A 26,347-nucleotide genomic window follows, 5' to 3' on the forward strand; every position below is an offset into this window, starting at 1 on the left:
TGTCCTTTTCTACTGTTAGCAGAGCAAGATGACTTACATATATCCATCTAGCACACTTCTCCATTCACAGCCCTACAAATCTGATCATGTACATTAAACATTACAGCTCTGATTACCGGAGTTAAACTGTCACCATATGGTATATCAGGAGGAAGACTAAACAAACTGAAAAGTTTCAGTTTACTTGGAATTGTTTGGAGAAAATTACTAAAATGTTTTTTTTCTTAAAGTGTGAGCAGACTATGTACCAATCTCAACTGCCTATAACAGGAAAAGTTTTTACTTTCCTCTTTGTGTACAAACCATTAATCCAGAAAACAATGCCTCAATTCTTAACATCTCTCCCTCTTCTCAAGTTGCTTATTGCTATTTTCTCTTCATTAACTCCTCTACCTCCACAAATGCAGTACTCCTGGGGCTACAGTACCACTACTGTGAGCACGGGATGCCAAGCCACATGCCGTTGCTGTATTTGCATCACAGGCATAAGATGTGGGGGAAAAAAAATGAGTAAAGAAATGAAGATAAATGATGGGAGAGGTAATTCAAAAGGAGCTTGACCTCTGCAATGTGTAGGAGATCCTTATTCTTCTATGCTTTTTCAGTGGAATAGGAAAGGATCTCATCTGGAAAATCAGAATGCAAAAGCTGAATAACTTTCAAGCTTGGTTGGTTTTCTTTGAGGATCTGGTTTGAGAAACATCTGAAATCTTTCTGGTTTGTTTGAGAGAGAGAATGGGTTCTGGCCTGAAATATAGTTAACAGCATGTGTTTACTTAAGGCCTCTGTTTAGTAACTGAAGATGGTGTGTGTTTTAAGCAGTTCTGATTACGCTCACTCAGAACTTTATAAGTTGCTCTCATTTTCCTGGAGAGAATTCTCAGATGATAGGAGGAATTATCTAGCTCATTCCAGACTCCTTATTCTTGTGAAAGATAGAAGTGACCCAAACAACAGGAATAGATGCTGGAGAACCATAATTGGAGGGAGATCTCATATTGTGTAAGGGTAACCATGCATGAAATGAGTTGTGACAGGCAGTGAACCCTGAGGGGCCTTTAACCTTCAGACTATTTTTGAATGTCCTTACACTGGTTAGTTTTCACCAAAGATGGATGGGTCCCAGTCAGAGCTGGATCTTTATTCAAGGTGCATATTTTAGTGTTTGTTTCACGTTATACTGTGTTCTACTTGCTTCACAGAAAGTCTTGTTCAACTGGCAACCAGAAAGTGATGTTTTTAGCTTTTTTATTCTCATTTTATATTATACTTCAGCAACATCGCTCTTTTTGCACTTGTTTTCCTTTTAAAGAAATGCTACAGGCCAGTAGCAACTCTGGCTATGAGCTGTTCTGATGGTGTTCTTGGCAACGAATGCAGAGAGGCTGGAAAATGATTTTACTGGTGGAATTTCCTCAATACCTTTAGCATTAGACACAATGGAGAGAACATGACTTTGACGTAATAAGCCCGCTAGGATATTTACTTAAGGCCAGCCCTCCATGACTCTTGAACATAACTCAGTCAAGAGGGGATGAGTTAAGAGCACAGTAATTTCTCTTTTTAAAGGAAATGTTGCCTTCCCTCCTTTTTTTTTTTTTTTCTCCCTCAAATATATAAATGTTTACGATCTATGTAGGCAATAGGTTGACAAACTAAGTATCATTATTAGGTCAGATAGTGTCCTTCAAGCACTTGAAACTTCTGATATGGAATCAACAAAAAATAGAAACCAACTTCCTGGTACTGTGTTTTGAAGTCATCAAACCGCATGCTGTGACCTGTGAAAGCATGCTCCCTGCTCTCTCCTTTCTTTCCCCAACTTCCTCCACTCTCACTTAATACAAATTAATGACCACAAATCTATCTCAATTGGGGGGCTGAAAGAAATTATAACAGATACTTGGTTCAATAGCTGAGGTTCAATAAAGCATGTGCCTGAAAGCTCAGTATGACTTTGAACATACCATCTTACCCCTGTAAATAGTGAGTAGCCCAAAGCCCCTCAACCTCTCCTGTTTGTCAGCAGACTGCATGACAGGATCTCCCTTCAAGTAGGGATGATTCATGATGCTATGCCTGTGCAGAGATCCCTTATATATTTTTAAGACACCTTGTCAATGCAGATCCTTGGTTAGTGGCTCATAGTTTGTTTTAAGCTTGTTAGCTTTGCTAAGATTACATCTTAGATTGATTGTGCGTGTTTAGACATATACTATTGTCTAAGTCTGGGACAAGAAGTGGATCCAGCCACACCTGGGATCCTTCATTCCATGGTTCAAGGAGTTTAGAAACAAATGGGGTACGCTCTGAATCTTATGACTCAACAGGAGGATTTCCTATATGTATGTGTTTAACCCTACTCTCTCTGCAACAAATAATCAAATCTATCCAGCCATCTTGAATCTCATTAAGTTGATGCTAAGTTACTGCATTATATCAATGAATGTATTCCTACTTCTCTCTTATGAGTGAAATGTATAGTGTAGTTGTTTCCATCTGCATCATGACCCTCCAAAGAACTAAGAAATTTCTCTGCAGGTGTGGCAGGGCTGCTTTTATTTTTGCCTTAGAACTGCCTTTACTGCCTCCTGTTGACTCCTACTATGAAGCAAAGTAGTGGCAGATACGAATCTGGATTTAAAAGAGGTCATGTGTCGAGAGCTATCAGTTGGTGAATGGTCCAAAGCCTGACTGAGGAATGACCAAAATTTAATGGTAGTCAGTTTTCACTTTTCTCAATGTTGCTAGAGTTTGGAGAAATAGAGTTTTCCTAAAACAGAACTAAAATCTTGACATGGGCAGAAGAGGTCTTAGGTAATACTGAGAGCCAGCAGATAGAGAAGGCGAAGCAGAAGTAAATTTTGGTGATGCAGAAGCTTGTTTCTTGCTACAAACTAAAACTAAAAGATAAAATAATATGTGTATATTGAGAGGTGAATGTCCGTGATTACGAGGTAACAGATCCTGTACATGCTACAGCAGAGGTGCAACCTTTAGTGACCCATCAGTAGGACTAGCCAGATTTGTCCAGGGCTGCATAAGACTCACAGATGTGAATGTGATATCCTAATGTGATTTGGTGAGGGATAGAGAAGATGTGCAAGTCCTGAAAGTCAGGACTCCAGGAAGTGGCTTTTCTCATTTATGCCTCAGTCTATCTGCAAATAATCCATGGCTTGGAATGAGGTCCCTGGATAATGTGGATCACTGTGTGGCTGCTCTTTCAGCCCCACTATGCACCAAACACTCTTATCACATGGCTATGAAGCAGTTGGAATGCATGAATTTTTCTCAGAGAGTGCTCCCAGCTGGTGAAGAAAAGGAGAAAGGGCAGTGTGTGCAGACCTGTAAAACACTGCTGCCAAAGCTCCCTCCCTGCCCTCACCATGTATAGCTTTTTGTGCTGTATATAAAAAGGAAATGTGTTGACAAGTCTTACACCTAACTCAGGTTGCCATAAATCCCAAGCACACAGTGAGCTGGAGGTTCTGCAGAGCAGATGGTGCCTCTGTGGGTGGTGATGAGAAAGCAGCACTTGAACTATTTCAGAGCTTCTGAGAAAGGAGCTGTGCCAAGGAGATGTAACTATGGGACAAAGGGGAAAGCCAGCTGTAAAATCCTTGTGTACCTGGGAAGCTTAAAGCCAAGTGGGTTCAATGTAGTGCCCAAAAGCATCAGGCTGGGAACTGCTCCTTCTGTGAAATGCACAACCAAGATGCCGGTCTGCTTTCTTTATTTCACCTGCAGGAAGTTGAAAATGCTAGCCACATGGCAGCAGAGGGAAAATGTTATCACCGCCTTTGAAAACCACAGGACATGGAACAGAGAGGGTTTTCCCCTTGGCTTGCATGCCAGGAGCAGTATGCAGCCTTGTTTTGTAAGAGGCACAAAAATCTTGTAGCACTGGAGAAGAAAATCTTAACTGCAAAAAATGGGAGAGCCGGGAATGTATTATACAGGAATGAGTCTAGCCAAAGTAAGCAAAATCTAAACAACCCACACTTCCCAAATTATCTTCCTTTCCTGCTTAATGCACTGTAAATGAAATTCAGTTGGACTTTTAACATTATTGTGGGCTGGATTTAATCCCATTTAAATTGTACATAGATAGGAATTGATGATAAAGCGATGCTGTTTGAACAAACAGCTCACTTCCTTTGCAGTAATTTCTGTTGTTAATGCATTAATAATGATAATCATGTACTGCATTAATAATAGTGCCTTTCTTCACTAAGAATCCTAACATACGTGTGAAATAAGACTGTGCTGTACATGTGCAGTCTTAACTGAAAACATCCAGCATCACAACCCTTCCTGAAAATCATTCGTTAAAACATAGGAAGATTTCCTACCAAATATTGCACTTTTAATACCCTTTCTGTTGTAAAAGTATGACTCTGCTCATTCCACTGTAGAACACTGTATAACACTGTAGAGTTATATTTTCAGTGCTTTCATTCTGCCATTACTGTTGACACTTTGGGTGTGCAGAAAACAAGGTAAGACTTCATTGCTTAGTCTTTTGTGAAGCAGGAAGGTTTCTGCTTTTTTTTTTTTTACCCAAGAAAGCTGTCTGAGGTCAGTTCTGGGTAGAAGACCCTAAATAGCACGTTTCTTACACCTAATCGTGTAATGGCACTAAGAAACTAATGGCACTTAGACTAGGTGTCTCAATTAGATGTAAGGATTATTCATTTATTTCTTTATGTAGATGAACAAAAGCTGTCTTAAATCTAACTCAGAAGGATAAAAAAGACTGTAGTCTAACTAAATATTCACTGATTTCTAGATAAAGAACCTTTGGCCTTCGTCATGCAGTAAACTTGCAAAACGCTTCCAGTTTTGTTTGGTCCCACTGCAAGAGTAATGTCAGAAACTAAAATGTAAGAACTGTTTAAAGGATCACGGTCTTTATTTAAATTTAAAAGTAAAAAGTTTCTGCAACAAACTTAAATGGAGTGGTTCTCTTACTGCTCAAGGTTTAAACAAGGATGCTTTGGAGGAGTTAGAAATGGGGCAGTGAAATCCTTCCCACCAGGTATGACATTTCTTTGCAATGGTGAATTGAGAGTGCCCCATCACTGCCTTTATCGTACAACCATAGAATGACTTGGATTGGAAGAGATCTCAAAGTTCAACTCGTTCCAAGCCCCCTGCCATGAGAAGGGTTGTGAGCTACTAGATCAGGCTACCCAGGACCCCATCCAACCTGGTTTCATGTCGAAACATCTCAGAATGGCAGGGATAAGTGAACAGAATCTGTGCTACTGCTAGAGAGTGCTGAGAATTTGTGTTTTTCCTTTTAAGATCTCTGACTATATTATCACTAGCCAAGACAGACAGTAGAAGTAATGAATATTGGCACTGTTCTTTAGCCTTGTGTCAAAATTTAATCAATCTCTTTACTTTTTGAAGTACATTTTTATGTATTAATTATCTTAAGGTTAGAATGCAAATTAAATTTATTGGCTTTCTTCACCAAATCTAAAGATAGAAAGTAAGGAGAGGTGAAAGACTGATGTTAAATCAGTGCTAAAGAATGAAGTCAAATTGCAGTCAAGAAAATACCTCTCCAGCAAATCCAAACCAAAACACAAAACTTTTGTTGCCAAGAAATAAAAATGCCCATTTCTTAGTTAAATGTTTCAATAGTTAAAAGAATAAGGGGAAAAAATGGTGTCAGCTATAGCATTTTGTGTGTGGTTGATATAGTAGCAGTACAATTCATATGACTACTCCTTCCTGTGAGTTCACAGACTGACAATGTGGATATTATCTGCAGTTCAGGGCAACTAGACACAAATGCTTTGGCTACAGGAGCTGAGTCTATATGAGTGAGCAAAATGGAATTATGAATGCTGGCATCTATCCAGGATGCCAAATTGTTAATACTTCTACCTCTGCTAAAATTGCTTAAATGATGTAACATCCAGCATGTAAGGAAGAATGATAAATTCTGCCTGACATCCTATTCTGTTCACAGGAGGTATGAAGAAACTTAGCAGCAGCAAATACATATCTCCACTATTATCAGCTCTTATGGTTGTGGAAAAGTAGGAGTGTACCTGAGGGGAGGTTGTAGTGAGCTGAGGGTCAGCCTCTTCTCTTGAGTATCCGGTGATAGGACTGGAGGGAATAGCTTCAAGCTGATCCAGGGGAGATTTAGGCTGGACGTTAGGAAATACTACTTTCCTGAAAGAGTGGTCAGGCAGTGCAGTGGGCTGCCCAGTGGGGTGGTGGAGTCACTGACCCTGGAGGCGGTCAAGGAATGTTTGGATGTTGTGTTGAGGGACATGATTTAGTGAGAACTATTGGTGATGCGTGGGTGGTTGGTCTGGGTGATCTTGTGGGTCTTTTCCACCCTTGATGATTCTGTGATTCTGTGATGCTCTACATGGCCAATAGTACAGCCCTTACCATCCTTCCCTTCCTGCCTCTTATGAGCATCTCGTGATAAGACACCCTTACTCCCTCTGTGACTGTGTTACCACAGAATAAGCATTCACTTGTAGGTGAAAGTAAATAGAAAAATGTTTTCTGAAGCTGGAAAGGGTGTCTTTTTCCAAGTTAGCTTTGTCCATAGACCACTCTCTATTTGCAGATAAGAGCAATCATCCAGAAAGCCAATCAGTGACAAGCAACAGTTTGAATTCGTACACACACCCTTAATCCAAATTCACTTCTGTGAGGAGATAAGCTTACAGTAAGTTTACTAATCAACCAGTATGAGTGGAGAAGGCAGAACAGGAGGTGTAATTTTGCTGCTCAGTTTATTTTCCATTATATACATTTGGTTTAAGTCAAAGGTAAAATAAGAGAAGTTCTCCTTTACTAATTTCCATCAGAAACATTTCTCTTTTAATGAGATAGCATTTGTTGGTAAACAGTCAAAAGCTGTGTCAAAAACACTGAACACATCAGTATGGGTTGATGTGCAATACATCTGACAAGCTTAGAGGCAAACTGTCCTGCAGCTATCCTAACATTTGGCTCTGCAGAGCCCAGTGATGACACAATGTCAATCATCAAAAGAAAGTGAATTCTTGTAATGCTATAAGAAATCAATAGTAAGGTCACCAGGAGGACCAGCTGTGGAGGCAGCTTGATGTAGCCTATCCCTTATTAAGTTTGTTGTTCAGGAACTTATTCAGATTGTGAAACTGAGGCATATTTCAAAAGGGAAGAGATGGGTCTGTTATCTGCAGTGAAGCTGCTCCATAAGTCTCGGTCATTCTCACAGGAATTACCATGTTTCATCAGACCTGGTTTGTCTCATTTGTGCTTTGTTAGCAATCCAAATGAACACAGGAAAATTCTTTTGGATCACTACATTTTTGTGGTATTGCCCCTTTTTTCTTTCACTGTATGTGTTTTGAGGAACAGGACTTTTTCAGCCTCATGTACATCATCTGCTGCTCCTCATTTAGCTCCTGTCACGCTGACACCACACGTGTACTAAACTAAATTAATTCACCTTTGATATCAAGCTCACTCACACATGATGAAAAAGACTTGGGATTGGACAGGGACAGGAAGAGGGTATACTCTATTGCCGTAAAAGTTGTTCAAAAGCACTTTTTCAGTTAGAGAACAAAGTTTTGTCTGGTAGCACTTTGCCTTGGATTCAGAAATGCAATGACTTCAAACTGTAGCTGCTTCTTTATAATTAACCAAGCACAGAAACTGAGCCCATGGAAATTGTACAGTAAACACCGCTGCTTACTGGCATGGTGGAAAGAACAATGAGAGCACAGAATCCCATGTTAAAACCTAAGATCAACACAATATACTGTATTTTGGGGGTGATTCCATTGTGCTAGTATATTTGATTTAAGGAGAAATAGGTGTTTTGGTCAACAGAGGAACAAATTCACCACTGCCATTATGTTCGGGCCCCTTTTCAGCTGTCCTAAGTACAGTGTTTGCTGAAGTCTGCCTGACCAGTTAGGCAGGAGGTAGGTTAGCTATGCTGCAGCAGACCTGTGAAAAACAATTTAATGATTTATTAGATCTATTGAATGCAGGTTTTGTAAAGCAAACACAGTCTATTGCAAGAACACCATTAGCAGCACATAGCAATTTGCTTCATTAATGTTCTCCTCTGACACCTCCCAAAGCATGTCAAAATACCACTGCAGTAGCACTTGGTCACACAGGCTGTGCTCTCCTGAAAAAAGCATATGGCCAATCTAGGATGAAGGAGATGCAGTCATCTCCTTTACGGTATGAATAGACAAAGGGAGCCTCTGTTTTTGTGACTGAATTTCAAACAACAGATGAACCACAAAATAGAGGTGGTCGTACAAGCCTCCACATCTCCTTGTCAGGCCCAGAAAAGAAGGCCAAGTGATTTGGTTTAACTTCAGACCTTGAGATCTGCAGTGTTGTGATGAAAAGCAGGTCACGGATAAGATAAGCTGACATTCAGTGACATTGTTTCAATTAGAGTAGAAATTATAAAGCTAGCACTGGAAAAACGTGTGGCAGCTGGGTAAGGAACATTAGCACGGGATGTAAGCTGTGTAAATGTCCAGTTTGGCAATGCTCCTGGACATGCCTTTTGCAGCCATGGTATATGTCAAATCATATATTGAAAGGCAAGACAATGAAGTTTAACTTGGCTGATCGTATAGAAATATGTCAGCAGTCAAGAACATGTTGTTCAAACAGGGAAGATGGACTTGACTAATAAGCATCAACATGGTCCTCCTGACCTATGTCACTTAAGTTCTTGTCTCTGGTCTACATGTGAATTTTTTTAAGAACCTCAAACAAAGCAAACTCTGAAGCTACCAGATCCCCTTTTGGCATCCAGAATAAATTATGGTTGATAATATCTCAAAAACCTGTTGATCTCCATCCTAAGCCCAATAGGTTTTTTTGCCTTTGCCATTCTGTAAGAAAAATTGTTTCAAAGCCTTTCAGTTTGACGGCTTATATCTGATTTCCAGATTAAGGAAAAAGAAAAGCAAATGCCTTTGCAAAAGCTGTTGATCACTCCACCCACATTGTGTTGACTTTCTGGGTGTAGATGATGTGTGCACCAAAATATGCAAATTGGCTCTATATCCTTTACCTAAAAAAGCTCTCTCAACACCAGATGTTCTTGGTTCTCAACAAACGTTATTATTTACAGTCATGAGGATTATGGTTGTATGTAAGAATTAGAAGAGCTAGAAAAAGAAATCATGAAATAACATGATTCGTATGCAGTCACATGGACGTATTACTAATGAATGTAATGCTTTATTGTAAACAAATGATTAATTCTCTCTTAACACAGGTGGATTTTGTTTTCTTATTTCTTTCCTTCATGACAGTTATAATGACTTGAGCTAATTTTGTCCTAGTTTATGCTAGCCTAAGAAAAAACAGAAAAGCACCCAGTAACATCTGCAATAGAAATATAACATTGCTTCAAATGGACTTTAAGGATAAAATAATGAGCAATACTTAATATTTTCTCTCCACATGCACGTGCTATGCTAAAACTGATGCAAAGAAAACCATGAAAAGATAATAAGACATTCCATAACTAATTGCATAAATGCATTAGGAGGAGGATGTCAGTAGACTCTGGTGCAAGCAGAAGAAAAAAAAATACACAACCTATGAGGAAATTAGAAATTATGTCTAAAAGAATGAAGAAGTATTTAAGAGTAATTTAGTATAGCTTTAATAATTAAAATAAAATTCTTATGGTCCTGAACATCCATTAATGAAATGGAAGGCCTTTGAGTATTTTATCTTCAGGACTAATTTAAAACTCATTTTTCTCCATGTTATCCTTACATCCAAAACTCATTTCCGGTAAATGACAAACACATTTATCTGGGACTGACATATGGTTGGCCTCTACTCCCAGGTAACAGTGATAGGACAAGAGGGAATGGCCTCAGGCTGTGCCAGGGGAGGTTCAAGTTGGCTGTTGGGAAACATTTCTTCTCAGAAAGTATGTGAGGAACTGGCAAAGGCTGCTCAGGGTGGTGGTGGAGTCACCATCCCTGGAGGTGTTTGAGAACCATAGTGTGGTGCTGAGGGATGTGGCTCAGTGGGCATGGTGAGGTGGGCTGACGATTGGACTTGGTGATCTTAGACGTCTTTTTGAACCTTAATGATTCAACAATTCTGTGGTCGAACAATGGATTTTTTCCTTCAAGTTTCACATCAGTGGTTGCGGCTTAGCCTCTATCAAAACATGAGAATGGGTCTTGGCGCTATGAAGTGTAATATGAATTTTTAGCTTTTAATTGTTCTGATGATTGTGTTGCTACAATTGTTCTCTCTTGATACTGTGTAAGAAAGATCAAGGCCTGCCAGAATGAATGAAATAACGATTTATGAAGTTTCACTTATGGAATGTTGACAGTACCCCTGGTACAATTTCAAAGCCAAAGCACAAATAATACTATGAATACAGCAATATAATAATCTAATCTAAGTCAAACAGTTTTAAAGAAAATGACTTCTGGAATTTTTTTCCATCTTGGCAGTTTGTCTCATTTAAAAATACTGCAGATGGTTCAGATGAAGGTTATTTTCTGAGACAGTATTGCAAAGCTTTTCTCAAAGAAAACCAAGATGTATGTAAAATCAGCTGAACAAACACCTGTTTGTTGGACTGTGCTTCCATAGAGAGAAAAAGCACTTGCTGAAGGCTGCAGGGAACCCTCTTTGGAGGAGGAGATGGCTCATTCCCTCACAGTAACTGCACAGCCTTGGTGGGGAGAAGGTTCGGGAGGACAAATGGAGCTAGAGGCGTGTGAGAGACAAGCATCTGGGTTTTTTTTGTTGGCTTTTTTGTTTGTTTGTTTGCTTGTTTTTTGCACAGGAGAGCCCCTTTTTGCTTTAAAAACATTCCACTTCAGCAAATGGGTTAGCTGGGGATCCTGTCACACCATGTTTGTCACATCACCACACCACTTTCCATGTCAGCTCAGACCAAATACCAGATTCAGGGAGAGAAAAGGCTTTTCTCACTCTGCAATCCTGCTGGTACAAGCATTAATTTCACTCTAAGGATTGTCCTGAGCCACCCCATCTCTCCAGCTATGATGTGAACTGAAAACATAATTAATTTGTATTTCCTTCAAGGCAGGCTATGCTGCTGAAGCACGACCTGCTAGTCCAGTTAGGATCCATTAACAACAAAGATTATATATTTCAATGTTCACTCTGTTGCTTTGACTGTGGGAACAAGGAGAAACGGTTCTTAATTACTAATAATCCTTTGCATGCATTATTGACAGTCTGTTTTGTTCACATAGTTGGAGCCTGTGGTGTTTTACTTGTTCCGTGTACAAAATATTTATCTTTGCTGATGGTAATGAAAGCTTTTTTACTTATTGTCTTTAGGAGAATCTTTCTGGTTCAAAAATAGCCCACCCAATGAGGAAAATGAAAAACTAAAAATGTAGTTCATTTTCAAACCTGTATTACTGCAGTTAAAATAATTTTTTAAAAAGTTCCTGATTTATCCCAGATATATACACTAGAAGCTAGGAAGAGAATCAGGCCAGAGATATTGAATTTAGATTCATATTCTTCATATTCTTCAATACATACTGAATTGAAAATTTAAAGTGATTCAGTACCAGTGTGATAGAAGCACACTGTGGGACTCCCAGTCTCTTTCACAGGGATGAATGTGTTCATCAAACAAAACAATGACCTATTTCTTTAGGATTTTTGTAGAACAATTTTGTTGTCGAGTGCCATGATATCCACTAGGTTGATCTATGTGGCATTAGCACTGATCTCTGTTCTAGTGACAGTGACAGGGCCCAAGGGAACAGCATGGAGCTGCCACAGGGGAGGGTCAGGTGGGGGTTAGAAAAATGTTCTGCATCAGAGAACCAGTGGCATGGAACAGGCTCCCTGGGGCAATGTGTGGCATGGCCGCAAGCTGCTGGAGTTCAAGGAGCATTTGGACGCTGCTCTCAGACTTAGAGTTTGTATTTCCCAAGGTACTTTGTATAGCCAGTAGTTGGACTTAAAGCTCCTTGAGGGTCCCTTCCAACTTGGGACATTGTTGTCATATGACCCTATGATACTCATGTCTGGGATGCAAAGAAAATGCTTTCACCGAGTCTTCACTCTGAAGTGAAAAATCAATTGCAAACCACTTAATTCATTAGTTAATAGTAAAAACAAAAGGGAAGTTGAGCATTCTCGTTATACATTGCTCTGAAAGCAAAATATGAGACTGCTGGGAAATTTTATTTTTTTTTTTCAGATGTTTTTCCACTCATTGATCTTGAAGGAGGGAAAGGTGAACTAATAGGCATAGCTCCTGTTTCTGCCAGAAATCTTTGTATGACCAGTAATTGAATACCTAATTATCCAATTATGCAAGTGTGGATGTAGGGTGAGAATGTGCCTGAAACTGCTTTTCATTTTAGGAAGGCTTAAAGAATCACTATTATAATACAGTGTGAGCAGAACAACACAGATTAGAAAATGCCACTGAATTAACTACTTGTTGCTGGAAGTGCACAGATGTCCAACCATATTCACTTGGCACTGGAAAAGAAGAACACCTATAGGAATGCGACACGGCTGACCTGGTTCTCATTAAGTGGCCTCTAGATGTGCACTTCATCACACAGAGTGAGTATAGCAGACTATAGCGATTCTTTGAAGGGTCTCCCAAGTCTGTTCATGTAGGAAGGGCACGATGAATGTGGCAACTCCTGAGAATTTTCCTGGGTAGCAGTAAAGAAAGATGAGTTTACGATTTATACCACATTCAGGGAAAATCTTTTCCATGCCTAGGCTGAAAAAAGAAAGTGGAACTTGGAGATCTAGAATTAAGTTGGAGAACTTGGGGAAGTAAAGAGAAGCAAATCTAAGGGAAAATTAAATTCCACTCAATTAAGTGGCAGCATAGAGCAATGATTTGCTGGCATGGCTACATGGCACTGCAGTAGCCTTTTGTTTGTAGAACAATGCTCCCCAAGGGTCAGATTAAACTCTGGTTTTAAGCCAGAATTTTATGGTATAGCAGGAAATGGATTGATCAATACTGAAAAATGTCTGGATACACAAAGGAATGAGGACAAGAAGCTGTAAAGGAGTGGCAAGGGACTTGCCTCACGACTACCTTTGAACAGCAGTGTAGGGAGAGATGGTGACACAGAAAACGAGACATTTCAGAGCTTGAACACTTCCTCAGTGATCTTTGGAAATTCAAGCCAAATTAACTGACATATAAAACACATGGAAATGGCAACAAACTTCCTGTAATCCCTTTTTGATTTGCAGAAGTGGTACTAAGAGACACTGAGGTTGTTCAAAATGTCTCACTCTGTAGCATGTGTGAGGATAAGGACAATTACAACAAACGACATTAAAATAAAACACACACAAAAAAAAAGTTACATGAGCACTATGAACACTAAAGGTAAGTGAGATGAAACCCACCCCAAAGAATATACTGAATATGATGATATTGTTCTCAGTATCATTCTTGTGGACATATGGGTGAAAGAAACTTTCACTAAAAGACCTGAGGATGGTTGTGATGTTCAAGGTAGGACACAGAGCTGTAAGAATTTGAGGTAAATTTCTGAGGTGCTTCTCAATAGGAATGCATATGTTGATGTATCTATTAATCAGCTTCTTACATTGCTTTTGAGGATTTAGACAGTGTAGAGCTATACTTATCTTAGACTGCCCGTGAAGTCAAGAGTTAGGTGAGAGCACTTCCAGGAGACAGATGAACTCATAGGTGAAGAGCATATTAATTATCAGTAACTACACTGAAAGTTTACAGTGCCTCAGGTCTCAGTTTAGATGCTTATTTATTTTGCCTGAAGGTAGGTGAGATGAACTATGTTCTAGCTACCTTGTCTTACTACCAGCCAGTCGTATCTGTGGGGGACTTCACTGGTTAGGTTCCTCGGGAGGATCACAGTTAAAAAATTTCCTTCCCAACAAGAAGATTATTTTAAAAACAGAACTTCACAGAAAGCAAAGGTGAAGCTTGGGTGAAGTGGGGCTCTCTGTAAACAGAACATTCAACTTAGATTGACAGGATACCACCAAACAGATTCCCTCAATAAAAAAAAAAAAATAAATAAAAATGAAATTAATTTATTAATTAAAGCCAGTATCAATTAAACTATCCTAGAGATGGAAAGTTTGTCTTCATAGCTAGAGAAGCATAAAGTCTATAAGAAACTTAAACTTTGCAGCTTCCTGCTCTAACATTGGTCTGCTTTTGACACAGAGCCAATTTGCCGGGCATACATCTGAGGGTGTTGCTTTACTAAGAGAGGAGCTGGTGTTGTCAAAGAATTAAACTGATGTAAGAATGGCCTTGTACAGAGTAAACTGATACTTAAAACCCATTGTTGCCCTGAAGATATTATATAATCAGATCTTTTGAAGTGTAAAAACCAGAAAGATTTTCACAAGTGATACCTTTATTTTGGTGGCTTTGGAAAATTGTCACACTTCTTTCTTGTGGTTCATGTTTGGGATGCCTGACAGACACAAGTGTGGCACCTTCAGACTCACAAATGAAATGTTATATGCCAGTGCAAAAATTTTTATGAACTGAATTGTTACAGTTGGGTAAAAGAGGGCCCTACCTTCATCCTTATCTGTGATCAGAAAGAAAATAAAAACAAGGCCAAGAACGTGTACTTGGGCACACAGATCAGTAGAAGAGTCAGACAAAACACTCTCCCAATGCTTGTCTCCCCTGTACTTGTAAGGTGATCCACTGAATTTGCCATGCCACTTTCTTTTCTAGTTTGGTACTAATCAGGTTACTTTCCTAAGTCATACTTTAGACAGTCCTTTTCACATTTACATTACAAATTTCTCATTCTAATTGCTAAGCTGTTGCACTGAAAGAAAATAGTTGCAGCATTCTTTTAAACAATCCCCTCTGTATTAGAGGGCATGTACAGTTCACGGTCTTTGTTTTCAACTCAAGATTACAGATACCATAATGGACTGATATTGATACAGCTCGCTGTAGATAAAACTAGTGGTCTGATTCTGCAGGCAAGGGATTCACTCAATGGAAAAGTATGTGAAAGAACAGTGCCTCTACTCAAATAAGTATTCAGAGCAGACCATTAGTTCTCTTGTCCTCTTTGCAAACTCTGACAACTGTTAACAAAACCCAAACAAAAAATTAGCTAAACTAAACCACATGAAAATGGGAATTCAGTTTACCAAGCCACCTACCCAATAGGCAAATCAGAGTTCACATTGTAATGGCTCAGTTCACATCAGTGACATGATAATGTCTCTTTGGACTTGTTCAGCTGACACAAGGCAGTATCTCTGGCAAATATTTATTTTAGTAATATGGGACAATACACTTCCTGGTATTTTTTTCTCAGAACTGCTCAACAAATGGGAGTAGTACCATCCTCTCATAATAAGAAAAGAACAGATACAAGCTAAAGCCAGTTCAGCCCTGGCTTGACTGGCTCATCTGAAGGGTGTTTCTCCTGGGGCTACCCTAGTAAAATGGATGCCAATGCAAAGAGTTCACACAGAATGGAAGAAACAGTACTTGGAGCAATGCCATTGATTTTTCTTGCATTATGCTGTGGAAATGTTTGACTTGCAGATTGGTCACTAGCTGGATGAGGTTTTCTGAGGCTACAAATGAGTGGCTGAGCATGCACGTATGAGAAATAGCTGCACAGATTTTTCTGGGAGAGCGGCTATGGTCATATCTTGGTCAATTCTGGTCATACCCCACAGGCCAAGTGGGGCTTTCAGGCTGATTTTTCTTCCTGTGTCTTTGTGCATGTGGGGTGAGGTGTTGGGGTGTTTTTTTGGAGTGTTTGGCTCATTGACTCTCCCTGAGCTGAGGAACCTGAAAATTTTCATTAAAGTGACTTCACCTTGCTGCCCACGTCTTATCCAACTAGGACTCTACTAAAATAAAGTAGCTAAATAGCTAAAATAATTTCATTTACTTGCCTTACCTAAAAAGCAAAATGCATGTTAAAAAAAAAAAAAAAAAAAAAAAAAAAAAAAAAAAAAAAAAAAAAAAACAGGAAAATAAGCCTTTCAACCTATGGCATTCTCAGTTTCTGGATAAAGTCTCAGTACCAGTAAAACCAGGAGAATGGACTTCTATGTGTACCTAAGATTAATTTGTGTTTTACGCCCTTCTCCCATCTGAAGATAAAGCAGAAAGGGAAAGGGTTTCTCATTGTATTCTAGCTGAGCAGTCCTATTGAAAATGATTGGTTTCCAGAGCTTAAATGAGTTTATATCTGAATACTTACATGTCTGTTTAGTCTTCTGGTGACAAAACCACTCAAGAATGATTTCTTCCCCTCAGGGAAAGGGAAGGAGGAAGGAAAGGAGTGTTTTCTTCCTTGCTGCTGTTCTTTGCATTGCAAAAGTGGGCCTGTGCTTGATTTTTATCAGTAAGAACATTATCTGCGCTAACGTGCAATTTATACATGAGCCTCAGTTGCCAGCAAGTGCAGCACATGCCTTCCAAGGGAGTTGCATTGCACTGATGTTTATCTGAATTATTTGAGGATTTCTATCATTTATACTCAAACTGGTCCATTGACTACAACAGAAGTTGGGAACAGAAGATTAAGTTGCAATTTGTTACCAGCACAAACATCGTGCTGAATTTTTTTGCTGACATTTACCAGAGAAGCCTGCACTATGTTATTCCCATTGCAATCAACTGTTCCCACTGCTATTGTTAGGAACACACAGACTCTCTTTCACTGTTTTTAAAGAAACAAAAGAAAGACAAAAGATGAAATAGGCCTCCTCTGACTTCAGCTGTTTCGTCTGACTACAGTGGCTCTTAAAATACCCTGTGCTGCAAAATTGGTGCCTTTCCTAAGGCTTCTAACACACCATTGTCAGGAGGAGACACATCATTCCAGAAAGGGGATGGAGAACTAGTTAAGTAGTTACTAGTTAAAACCAGCTGTGCTTAATCCCACATAAACATAATGTGGGTTGCTCTGTTCATCTCTGTGATGATCAAATAAGCATGGACCTATGGCATAGGGATGAAGAAAAAAGTTATATCATTCAATTCCTATGCCTATTCAAAGTCAAGGATTCCAGTAGTTTAAGATTGGTTACACCATACTGAGACAGCATGCTTGAAATTAACCTGACATCAACTACAACGGTTAATTATGAAAAAAAAATTAAATAAGAAATTGGACCTCAGTAGCTGCAGCATTTTAAAATGGAAAACTAAAAGTTAGTGTACGTGCTAGCTGCTGTGTCAGTTCAAAACTGTGCCCTCCAAAACAGCACCCAAACCCCTGCTCAGCAGGCTGCATGTCAGTGTGCTCTTAAGTCCAGGTCCTTAGTCCTCTTTCAGGTCACAAAAAGCCCAAATTGCTCAAGCAGCAAAAATGTCTGCCTAACCTGCATGCTCTGAAGATATCGCTGAGTTATTTTGACCCCTGTCCAGATAAAGTACTGTTACCTACAACCTGTCTCATAGAACGTGCTGAGAGTAAATTGCTTTTAACATAAGTCATAATCTTGCAAGGAGCAATAGATCAGAACATCAGCCTCTCACACCAGACACACAGCTTGAAGTTTGGTGTTGGCTAATAATGAAAAACAAACAAACAACAAAAAAAAAAACAGTGAGAGGATGTGAATATATTAATACTGTAGTGTGCACTTAAAGTGTGTTTTTACACTCCTGATGTAGCGCTTGCTGTGTAGAAGTTAAAAGGTGCATTGCTTTCCTCCACCGACCTTCATTTTGTTGCCAAAGTAGGCCCAGGACCACAGGGGAGCAGATCACCAGTGTGCCCCTGTGCTGAGACCTGCATCTCCAACTGAACCACCCCAGTAGAAGTGATTGTTGTTCCCCTTCTAAGGGAAATCAGTTGAAGCATCTCATCATGATTTTGCAGTGTCCACTTTCTTCAGGCAGGACTTTTGAAAGGCATGAGCTTTCTCTGGAGTGCCTTGTGATAACCTTGGTTTATACACCACTGTGGGATTAAAGCCATTATCCCCCTAGGTCCTTCAGCAGCATCACTGAAACAAGAGAACGAGTTCTCTTTGAAATGCGGTTTATTCTACAAGCATTTAGAGCAAAATCTTTAGCTTATTTCCATAATTGCATAAAATACCAGAAAGAAAAGGCACAGGAGAGAAGTACAGTCACTTGAAGGTTAATCACGGCTGTTTTCTAAACTACCCACTTGCTAGAGAAGCATGAAATGGGAGCTGAAATTCCTCCTTTAGTTTATGCTCATGTTCTCCTCCTTGGACACTTGGTTTCTACACATCCACATTCATCCACGTGCACATATGTGAATTTGAGTGTCTTATGCTCAGAGCAAACCAGTTCCACCTTCTCTATGTGGCTCTTTTTTTCATGGCAGCAAATGCATTTATGTTCCATTTCATTGTTCTCAAAGGAATACCTATAGAAATGATATTTGCACATCAGTACACCAGTTGTTTTCTTCCTAAACCAATCTGTATTTACCACTCTGAACAGAGGTACTTCTAATGAGCAAAGGAACAAAATTTACTATCTGTTGTTCTGAATATTCATAACAAGATTTCCCCAGGATGCTACTCGCCATGCAGGGTCAGATCCTCTGAAATCAGTGAGGAAGGCACCAAAAACTTGGGGGATTTGGGATTTAACCCCTTTGTGGCAACATAGAAATGAACAATTCATGCAGAGGAGACCAAAGAACAGAAAAAACCTCCATCAAACCCCAGAGCTGTGAAAAAGAGTAAGAACAGGAAATTAATAAATTAAATGGTCTTTTCTCAGAGGGGCCTATTTTCATGACTAAGATAAGGGCACTCCTATCGCACCAAGGACATTTTGTCACGTTGCTAACAGCTGCTGCTCTGCACACCCAGTTTCCCAACCAAGAAATTTCTTTAAACAAGAAGCCAGGAAGACCAGACACAGAAAATGGTTTCCTACTTACACAGAATAGGTACTACACGTCCCTTCGCAGAAGGGCACTGGGACTGGAGCTGCAGACTTGCAGTGCTTGTGAACAATGTGCTGCTCCTTCACACTGCGTTTGCATTTATGTGGCAGGTCGATACCTGTGGGGGAGAACGTTGCTGTTAGACTTCTTCAGGTGGCGGAGTAAAAGAAATTTGGAAAGGTATCTGCTGAGAAGCCAAGGGCAGATTGTTCTACTAAAACATCTTGTAGTTTAAAAGCAATACATAACAAAACATGCAGTACACATACAAAACCAAAAAACAACACAAGAAAAAACAGAGAATACAAGGAGGCACCAATTCAGCAAAGCAATTCCCAGTTTGTCTTGACACTTCTCTGGGGACTGGCTCAAGTAAAGACTTATGATGAAGTTCATGTAAGGTGCTGCTGAATGAAGATGAGAGGGAGATATGAAGTGTTCTGTTAGCTAGTTTGTATTATAATTGCTGTAAGTAAGTGGTGCTTGTTAACATTTATGATTCTATGACAACCTCCAGTTTTAGGGTGGATGCTATGGTGTCCTCATTGCAAGAACAAAGTAAGCTTTGAGCCTCAACTATCAGTTAGAAAAGAGCTCTGCTGATAAATGAACAGCCTTCCATTCTATGGAAAGTGCAAGCTGTCTTTGCGTGCAGAAAGGCTACAAGCAGTGGAGAACCCAGCCGTATTTGAGTAGGGAATCAGTGATTTAACATACTCACATGTCTTACAGCAGCCATCTGAAGTCACGTCAACAGTCCCCTGTTTGAAAGCAAACCAGAGAAGTTCAGATACTCAAGTCTAGCTTATTATTAAGCAGCTGGTAGAAACAAGGGGAATTCAAAAACATGCCCTCATCTGTAACCAACACACCAACTCCCCATCGGACCCATTCATGTACTTTGTACCTTTTTTATGCAGAACAGCTTTAAAAAAATCCATCAGGGAGTAACTTTCTACTCACAAACCATGTGGGATGTTCTGCAATATGTGCCTGACCTTACCTAGGTTCTGTCGGCTAGTGCTTTACTTCACAAGAAGTGTGTGCACTGCTCACAGATACTTTTTTTATGCTTCCTGGGACAGTCCATTGAGAGTTGGAAAAGCATATTTGCTTCAAATAGGATGATGGACTCAAAAAGGTCCAAAAAAAGTGTAGAAAGAGTAAAGAAATCTTCCAGAGCAATGGCACAGTTCATTTCAGGAGGCTTTTTTTTAGTTCTGAAATACTTACTGGGACACAATTTGATTCCTCGAATGGTAGACAGACCTTAACTGTACTAGTCAAGGAGAACTGGCCCCCTGATTCGGTGCATGTATACTGAGTACAGTTATCATATGGTGCCTTATAACTCTTTCCAACCTGAAAAACAACAGGAAGAATAATTAAATCATAACATAATATGACAGCACAAACAGAATAATGCAATAGTAATGCAGCCCCTGGTAGAGGGGCTGGGATGTCCAAATCAATCTGATAGTTCTGAGGTGTTGATTTCCCATCTACCCAGCTCGCTCACTACCAGCCTCCACAAAATTCCTTTTCTGGTCACCTACGTGGAAAGAAGCACAAGCTGGTGGCAGAATAAATATACAGGTATGGGCAGAAATACTAAGAGACACCACAATATATATCTGGTAATATAGGTGGAATGAAATATAAACAAAAGAAAAATAATTCTACAGTATTTCAGCTTTTTTTTGTTAACAGATGGAAGAAAAGCAAATAGTTTGAAAGAGGAAAATGATCTTCATAATAGAGGTTAATAGATAAAAGGAAAACCTCCTCATGGTAACCACCTTTTAAGTGGAAGCATAAAAATTGTGCATTAGCACAAGGGAAGCCAATTGCAACATAAATTTTCAAGGAAAGAAAGGATGAAACAGAAGAGATGCAGAGCTCGAGAGCTACCAGAGGAGAAATATCACATAAGACAGCCACTGGGTGAGACAGTGTCATTAACTGTTCACAGCAATAGCAGGAGGTAATAAAAGCAAACAGCCAGCCTGAGGCTGAGCTCACATCTATGGAACACTAAGCTGAGAAGACCTAGTGTATTACCTGAGTGCATTAGTAAGGTGCACTACATGCACTACAGCAGCTATGACACCTTCAATTTCTGCCCCAGCAAATTTGTAACAAGCATTAGTACAGTTACATGGCTCGCTCAAACTATTTAGCCCTGTACTGTATCTTCAGGGCAAGATAATGACTCTGCTTCCAGTACTGGAGCAATATAATGTGAAGCCATCTCACTTATCTGTGCAAAAGCAATATTACACAATGTCACCACCCCCTACAAATTCCTTCTCTCTGCTGCATGCCAGGAAGAGGGAGTGACATTATTTCCTTTCCTGACAGAGATAAATTATTTTCAAGATAGCAGTGTCTGCAAGATGCGCACAGCAAAGAGAGTGGCCATATAAACTTTGACATTTACTTTGGAAATGCAGATATTTTCTAATCTCCTAAAGGTCTTCCTAGCCTCAAAATGTATGACACCACTTCAAAAAGCACTGAAGTCAATTCAGCTGGCATGCAAAGCAAGGCAGCACTCACCTCAATGGTCACAGTGCCAAATGGGAAGTTTGCCACACAAGCCACTTGCTGACACTGGCTGCAGCACTGACCCTCCTTTTCCACATAGCGGAAACCCTGTTGGAATAAGGTCACCATTTTGCCGTGTTACCTGGTTCACAAAACAGCTTTGGATCAAAGCAACACTGGTGATAGCAGGGAAAATGAGCCCACCTCTGTTTTCCTTTAGAACACTGTTGGAATCACTTTAAGCCTGACAACTAAAGCTGGCACTTTCTTTCCCATGTTTAATAGTGACCTCTGGGGCACTTTACTTACTATGTAGACCCTGCTTTCAGCTACTCTTCTTTTTGCTAACACAAGTTAGAGCAAATAAATTAATTCATTATAAGTTTATTTGCAAAGTCTACCACCAGTGCTTGATCAGATTATTCACCAGAGTCATCACTATCAAACACATGAAGATCATGCATCAATTTTTTTCTTCCCTGTGCTTTAGGTATCCATCAGTCTTTTCATGGGTGTGGTTTGCTCCAAGATAAAGGATGATGGCTTTATCCATTTTTATTTTTATTGTTTAGGATGGGTAGAGAGTCTAGCCTTATCTGGTTGAGAAAGAGGAGCCATTCTTTGCTTATGTTCAGAAATAGATTGAGCAGTTTTTGTTCAGACTCTCAACTCATGAGTACTGAGTAGTGTCTGGAAACACATAAACAGCTGCGCGGTTTCTCAGTGATCTTAATTTTTGAGCTAAAAACAACACCAACAGAATGGCATAAACATCATCTTTCAGCAGTAAGACTTCTCCTTAGTAGCTCTGCAGTCATTCATCTTCAGGGTATCCCTGCAAGGGTAATTTCTGCAAAAATGGCCAGCACTGTAAAAGGGACTTTACAAAAATTGAACAGAAGATTATATCCTGCCATCCTTCAGCAAGACAGCACTTGTACTGCCCCGGCTTTACAGTACACCCTCTCAACAGCCATTGTTGGTGGCGGGGGCTGTGTTCAGCACTGACCTGCTGGCAGGTGGTTTGGCATTTCACTGGGACACACTGGATGCGGTTGGTTCGCGTCACAGCATCCTGTTCATCTGTGCACACACAATCTTCACAAGAGCTTTTTGGCACCACTGCCCCAGGCTGAAAAGAGAAAGGAAATCAGAGAGAAAACAGGTACTGGCAAGAAATTGGTGGGTGTGTAGGAACATATGTCCCCCGGACTATCGAAAATTAATGATTATATTCAATATTTATTTTTGGCAGAACTTCCTGGAATCAGATCTTTAATTGTGAAACCAACACTGTCGATATCACAAATTTCACATGAGATCGACACACCCAAGTGCACTGAACATATTGTGTGAGTTATGTTATCTCATAAACTCCATACTTCATTTCTTCCTCAACTTGATCTACTTATTATTCATACAGCATCGTAAGAGCTTTTAAGTTTGTGTTCCGTCACCATTCTTACTTTTACACTCCAAAATCGAATTATCTTTAATTACATCATTTACTAAATTAGCTACTGGTCTCTAGGATCACCCATTTATTAATATTTCCAGTGACACTTAAGGTTACTGGCAGGGAACAGTTATGGACCACTTTAATCTTGTTTCTTATGTGGCCGTTGACAATAACAAGTTCATAAAATTCTGATTCAGGCTGCATCAACCCGTGGAAAGAAGTGTCTGGAAAAAGACCTACCTTAAATTCAACTCCTTCAGAAACACATACACCTTTTGGTACTGTAAGAAAAGAAAATGAAAAGGATGTGCTATGAATGATATAACCAGTTATAGTACTCAGCTCGGAATTCTTGGTGTTTTAGAGAAGGCAGAGAGTAGAACTGAATTTATTTGCTAAGTCTCCATAGCCTGCACAATGGAAGGGAAAGCATAGCTAGTACACATTGCTAACTGTCATCCTGAAGCTCACATGTAATATCTGCTCAAACATTATGCACAAAGATTGTGGTAATTCTATTTACTGCTATTTTCCATACGGCAAAACTATTTTACTTCACATAGTTTTACCCATACTTGAAATTAGTTGAGCTTTTCTTTATTGTTAGCCACCTTGCTGGTTACTGTGTAAATGAGGAGCTGGGTGAGGTATACAGTTCCAGACACAAGATTTGGCAGCAGAACTTCTGGATAGGTTGACTGTAATACAAATTGAGTATTTCATAAATCACATACTGATATTTCACTGAGTATTATCTACGGAGAACTTAAAGCATTTACTCTTGCTCTACCAAAAGTATCAGGGAGGGAAGGAGTGTGTCTAGTCCTTGTGATTGTGACTCATTTAGAAAAACTGAAATAGTTCAAGGAATTAAAAATGATAGAGTCATAGAATCCTAGAATGGCCTGTGTTAGAAGGGACCTCAAAGATATCAACCCCCTGCAGTGGGCAGGGCTGCTGATTACCAGGTCAGGCTGCCCAAGTCCCCATCCAGCCTGGCTGTGAGCGCCTTCAGGGATGGGGCATCCACAGCTTCTCTGGGCAGCCTGGGCCTGGGTCTCAAAGCCCTCTCAGTGAAAAATTTCAAAAGAGCATCATAGTGAAACGTGGTACTTACTACAAGAGAAGATAGGACAACAACCATTCTCAGATATAGCTACCACTGGCTGGAAACCTAAGTCACACGCTGTTTTGTTGATAATGCAGGTTTTTATATCACATTCTGCAATGGACAAATGGAGATAAAGTAAGCCAAATAATTCTGTCCAGTAGTTTTACTTGCAGCCTAAAACTTGAACATCCACAAAATAGATGATTCTCAAAACAAACATCTTTCAAGGCTGGGATTTGTTCAGGGCAAGTTTCTTGAAGCTTGACCTGCTGTAAAGCTTTTTCATTAGCATATAGTTCTAGCTCATGCTTCTCCTGTTCCCCCACTGGATGTAATCTCTAAAAAAATATACGTGCTCATCTCAGAGAAAAAGGGAAATGACAGAAAAGTGTTGGATTAAAAGCGAATGAGTGGAAAAAATGAAGAGGTTGGTGGTTGAGGGTCAGAGATGTAAAAGTAGGGAAATGCAAGGCATAGCACCCTGCTCTGAGCAGTGCCCACAGGACATCCAAAGGAGCTCAGTGGATCTTTCTTTGGGAGTATGAGGGAATGAGGAAGAGGAAATCATCCCACTTCTGCCAGGATCCCTTGTACTGCAGCCTCCTATGAATGTTAGGAATAAATGTCCAGGGCCTGAGTAGACTATGAGGAGGAGGTATAGCACTAGTTTAGAATACAAGCGGACCTAGAGGAGGTCTCTTTTGATGGCAAGCATAAATGACTAGTCCAGTATGCTTATTTGAATCTGCTAGCTGTTGGGTCAGCATGAGGCAAATGATGCTACTTGATGACATACATGAGGGCACATGAATCACTGACGTACCACAGACTGTCTCTGTGCAGCACGGATCATCCAGACGCGGTTTTATTTTGCGTACAAAGCCCTCTTTATTGCAGTCGATAGGTGGAGATTTAGCACAAGGGCGGGGGAAGCAGGAGATATTCAAGGTCTCTTCATCACAAGTACAGTACTGACAGTCGTGCTCCCAAGCCTCTCTGGGCTGTGAAAACAATAGAGGGAATCCTTAGAAGAGAAAAACTAGAAGCATTAGATTAATGGATGCCTTCCTGCTGTGATGCACAGGTCTGGGCTGCCCTATTCCATATGTAGGATAATTGGAGTTCAAATTCCAGAGGAAGAGAAGAAAAAATGCTCTCTGCCACTTTCCTTTGTAGGTTTATGTGTTACCAGAAGGGAAATGTGGTACTCCTACTAGAAAAGTGATTCCCACAAGCTGCTAATTCTGTTTCCATATTTTAGTAATTAATAGAGTTTAGTAATTAATCAAGTTCTAGTGTTAACAAAATCTGCTGTTTTCTTCCCCACTGTCATTACAGTTCATTGGTATTTAAGCTTAGAATTAAAAGAAACTCATGCAGTTAATTTTACAGTAGGTCACAGCACCCAGCTAGTATAAAGTTAGTGTTTTCCTTTTCCTTACCTGTTTCACTGATCCATCTTGCGCAGTGCAACCTACAAAATAAATCAGATTCCGTTAGTGACAACTGGACTGAGGAAAACAACAGAAGTAGCAGGACAGGAATAGGAGGCTCTTGAAATCTGAGAAATGGATACAAAGAGAAAGATTAAGTGTGCAAATTCACAGGTTATGTAGCCAAAACATCTTGAATATCCCTATCTTTGATCTTGCAAACGTTTCACTTTGTGTCTAAAAGTAGAAGGAAACTATCAATCAGAAGCATTTCCAGCCCACCCAGAAAGAGTCTATATGAAGGCCTCCCTCATTTCCCCTGTACCCAGAGCATTTCCCTTATGTGCACTTCTACATAGGGTCTTACCATCTCGCCTCATCCCAATTTCTATATTATTTCTTACCGCAGACAGAAACACAGGTGCCATCATGTTCATTCAGCAGAATATTCCCATCAGGGCAGTAACATCCCTCAACAAACACTGGTGTGTTGTTACGGGAGGGGTGGGTGTCCATAATGACATCTCTACACAATTAGAATTTGAACAGAAATGAGTGAGAGGCAGAAACATGCACAGGGTCAAGCAGACACTAAAACCCAGAGAAATGTTATCTTTGAGCCTTCCTCGGTACTTCTCAGGTTATGGAAATCACTCACCTGCTGAAGCAAGTGCTTCTTTTTGCTTCCCCACATGGCTTGTAGACCTGATCCCGAGCACAGGTAGCCTCTGTAGAGCATCACAACACAGGGTTTAGAGAGCCCAGGATCACTTGTAGCCTTCAGTGCACAATAGACAAGCAGCCAACATAGCCTAAGCTCCTGCCCAGCAAGGGGTCCCTGCGTCTTCAGCAA

The 26,347-nt window shown here is 40.0% G+C and overlaps 1 protein-coding gene and 1 long non-coding RNA gene across 3 annotated transcripts in view; one reads left to right on the top strand and one right to left on the bottom strand.

Annotated features, from left to right (window-relative positions):
- The window catches only part of LOC116653475 (uncharacterized), a 98,412-nt gene that overhangs the window by 54,081 nt on the left and 17,984 nt on the right, over positions 1-26,347 (top strand). The window lies entirely within an intron of this gene.
- The window catches only part of LOC107314549 (mucin-5B), a 39,863-nt gene continuing 31,555 nt past the window's right edge, over positions 18,040-26,347 (bottom strand). For both annotated transcript variants that reach the window (XM_015863887.3, XM_015863888.3), the window contains 12 exons: positions 26,153-26,222; positions 25,899-26,020; positions 25,504-25,535; positions 24,885-25,062; positions 24,068-24,172; positions 23,191-23,231; positions 22,501-22,623; positions 21,504-21,599; positions 20,178-20,306; positions 19,666-19,705; positions 18,939-19,062; positions 18,040-18,413 (listed from right to left, as the gene is read on the bottom strand). In XM_015863887.3, the coding sequence (XP_015719373.2) occupies positions 18,239-18,413; positions 18,939-19,062; positions 19,666-19,705; positions 20,178-20,306; positions 21,504-21,599; positions 22,501-22,623; positions 23,191-23,231; positions 24,068-24,172; positions 24,885-25,062; positions 25,504-25,535; positions 25,899-26,020; positions 26,153-26,222 (1,235 nt within the window). In that variant the 3' untranslated portion in view covers positions 18,040-18,238. The remainder of the gene's footprint in view (positions 18,414-18,938; positions 19,063-19,665; positions 19,706-20,177; positions 20,307-21,503; positions 21,600-22,500; positions 22,624-23,190; positions 23,232-24,067; positions 24,173-24,884; positions 25,063-25,503; positions 25,536-25,898; positions 26,021-26,152; positions 26,223-26,347) is intronic.

The sequence above is a fragment of the Coturnix japonica genome, chromosome 5, assembly GCF_054131305.1.
Source record: "Coturnix japonica strain WE chromosome 5, WE-NBRP24, whole genome shotgun sequence".
Lineage (NCBI taxonomy): Eukaryota > Metazoa > Chordata > Aves > Galliformes > Phasianidae > Coturnix > Coturnix japonica.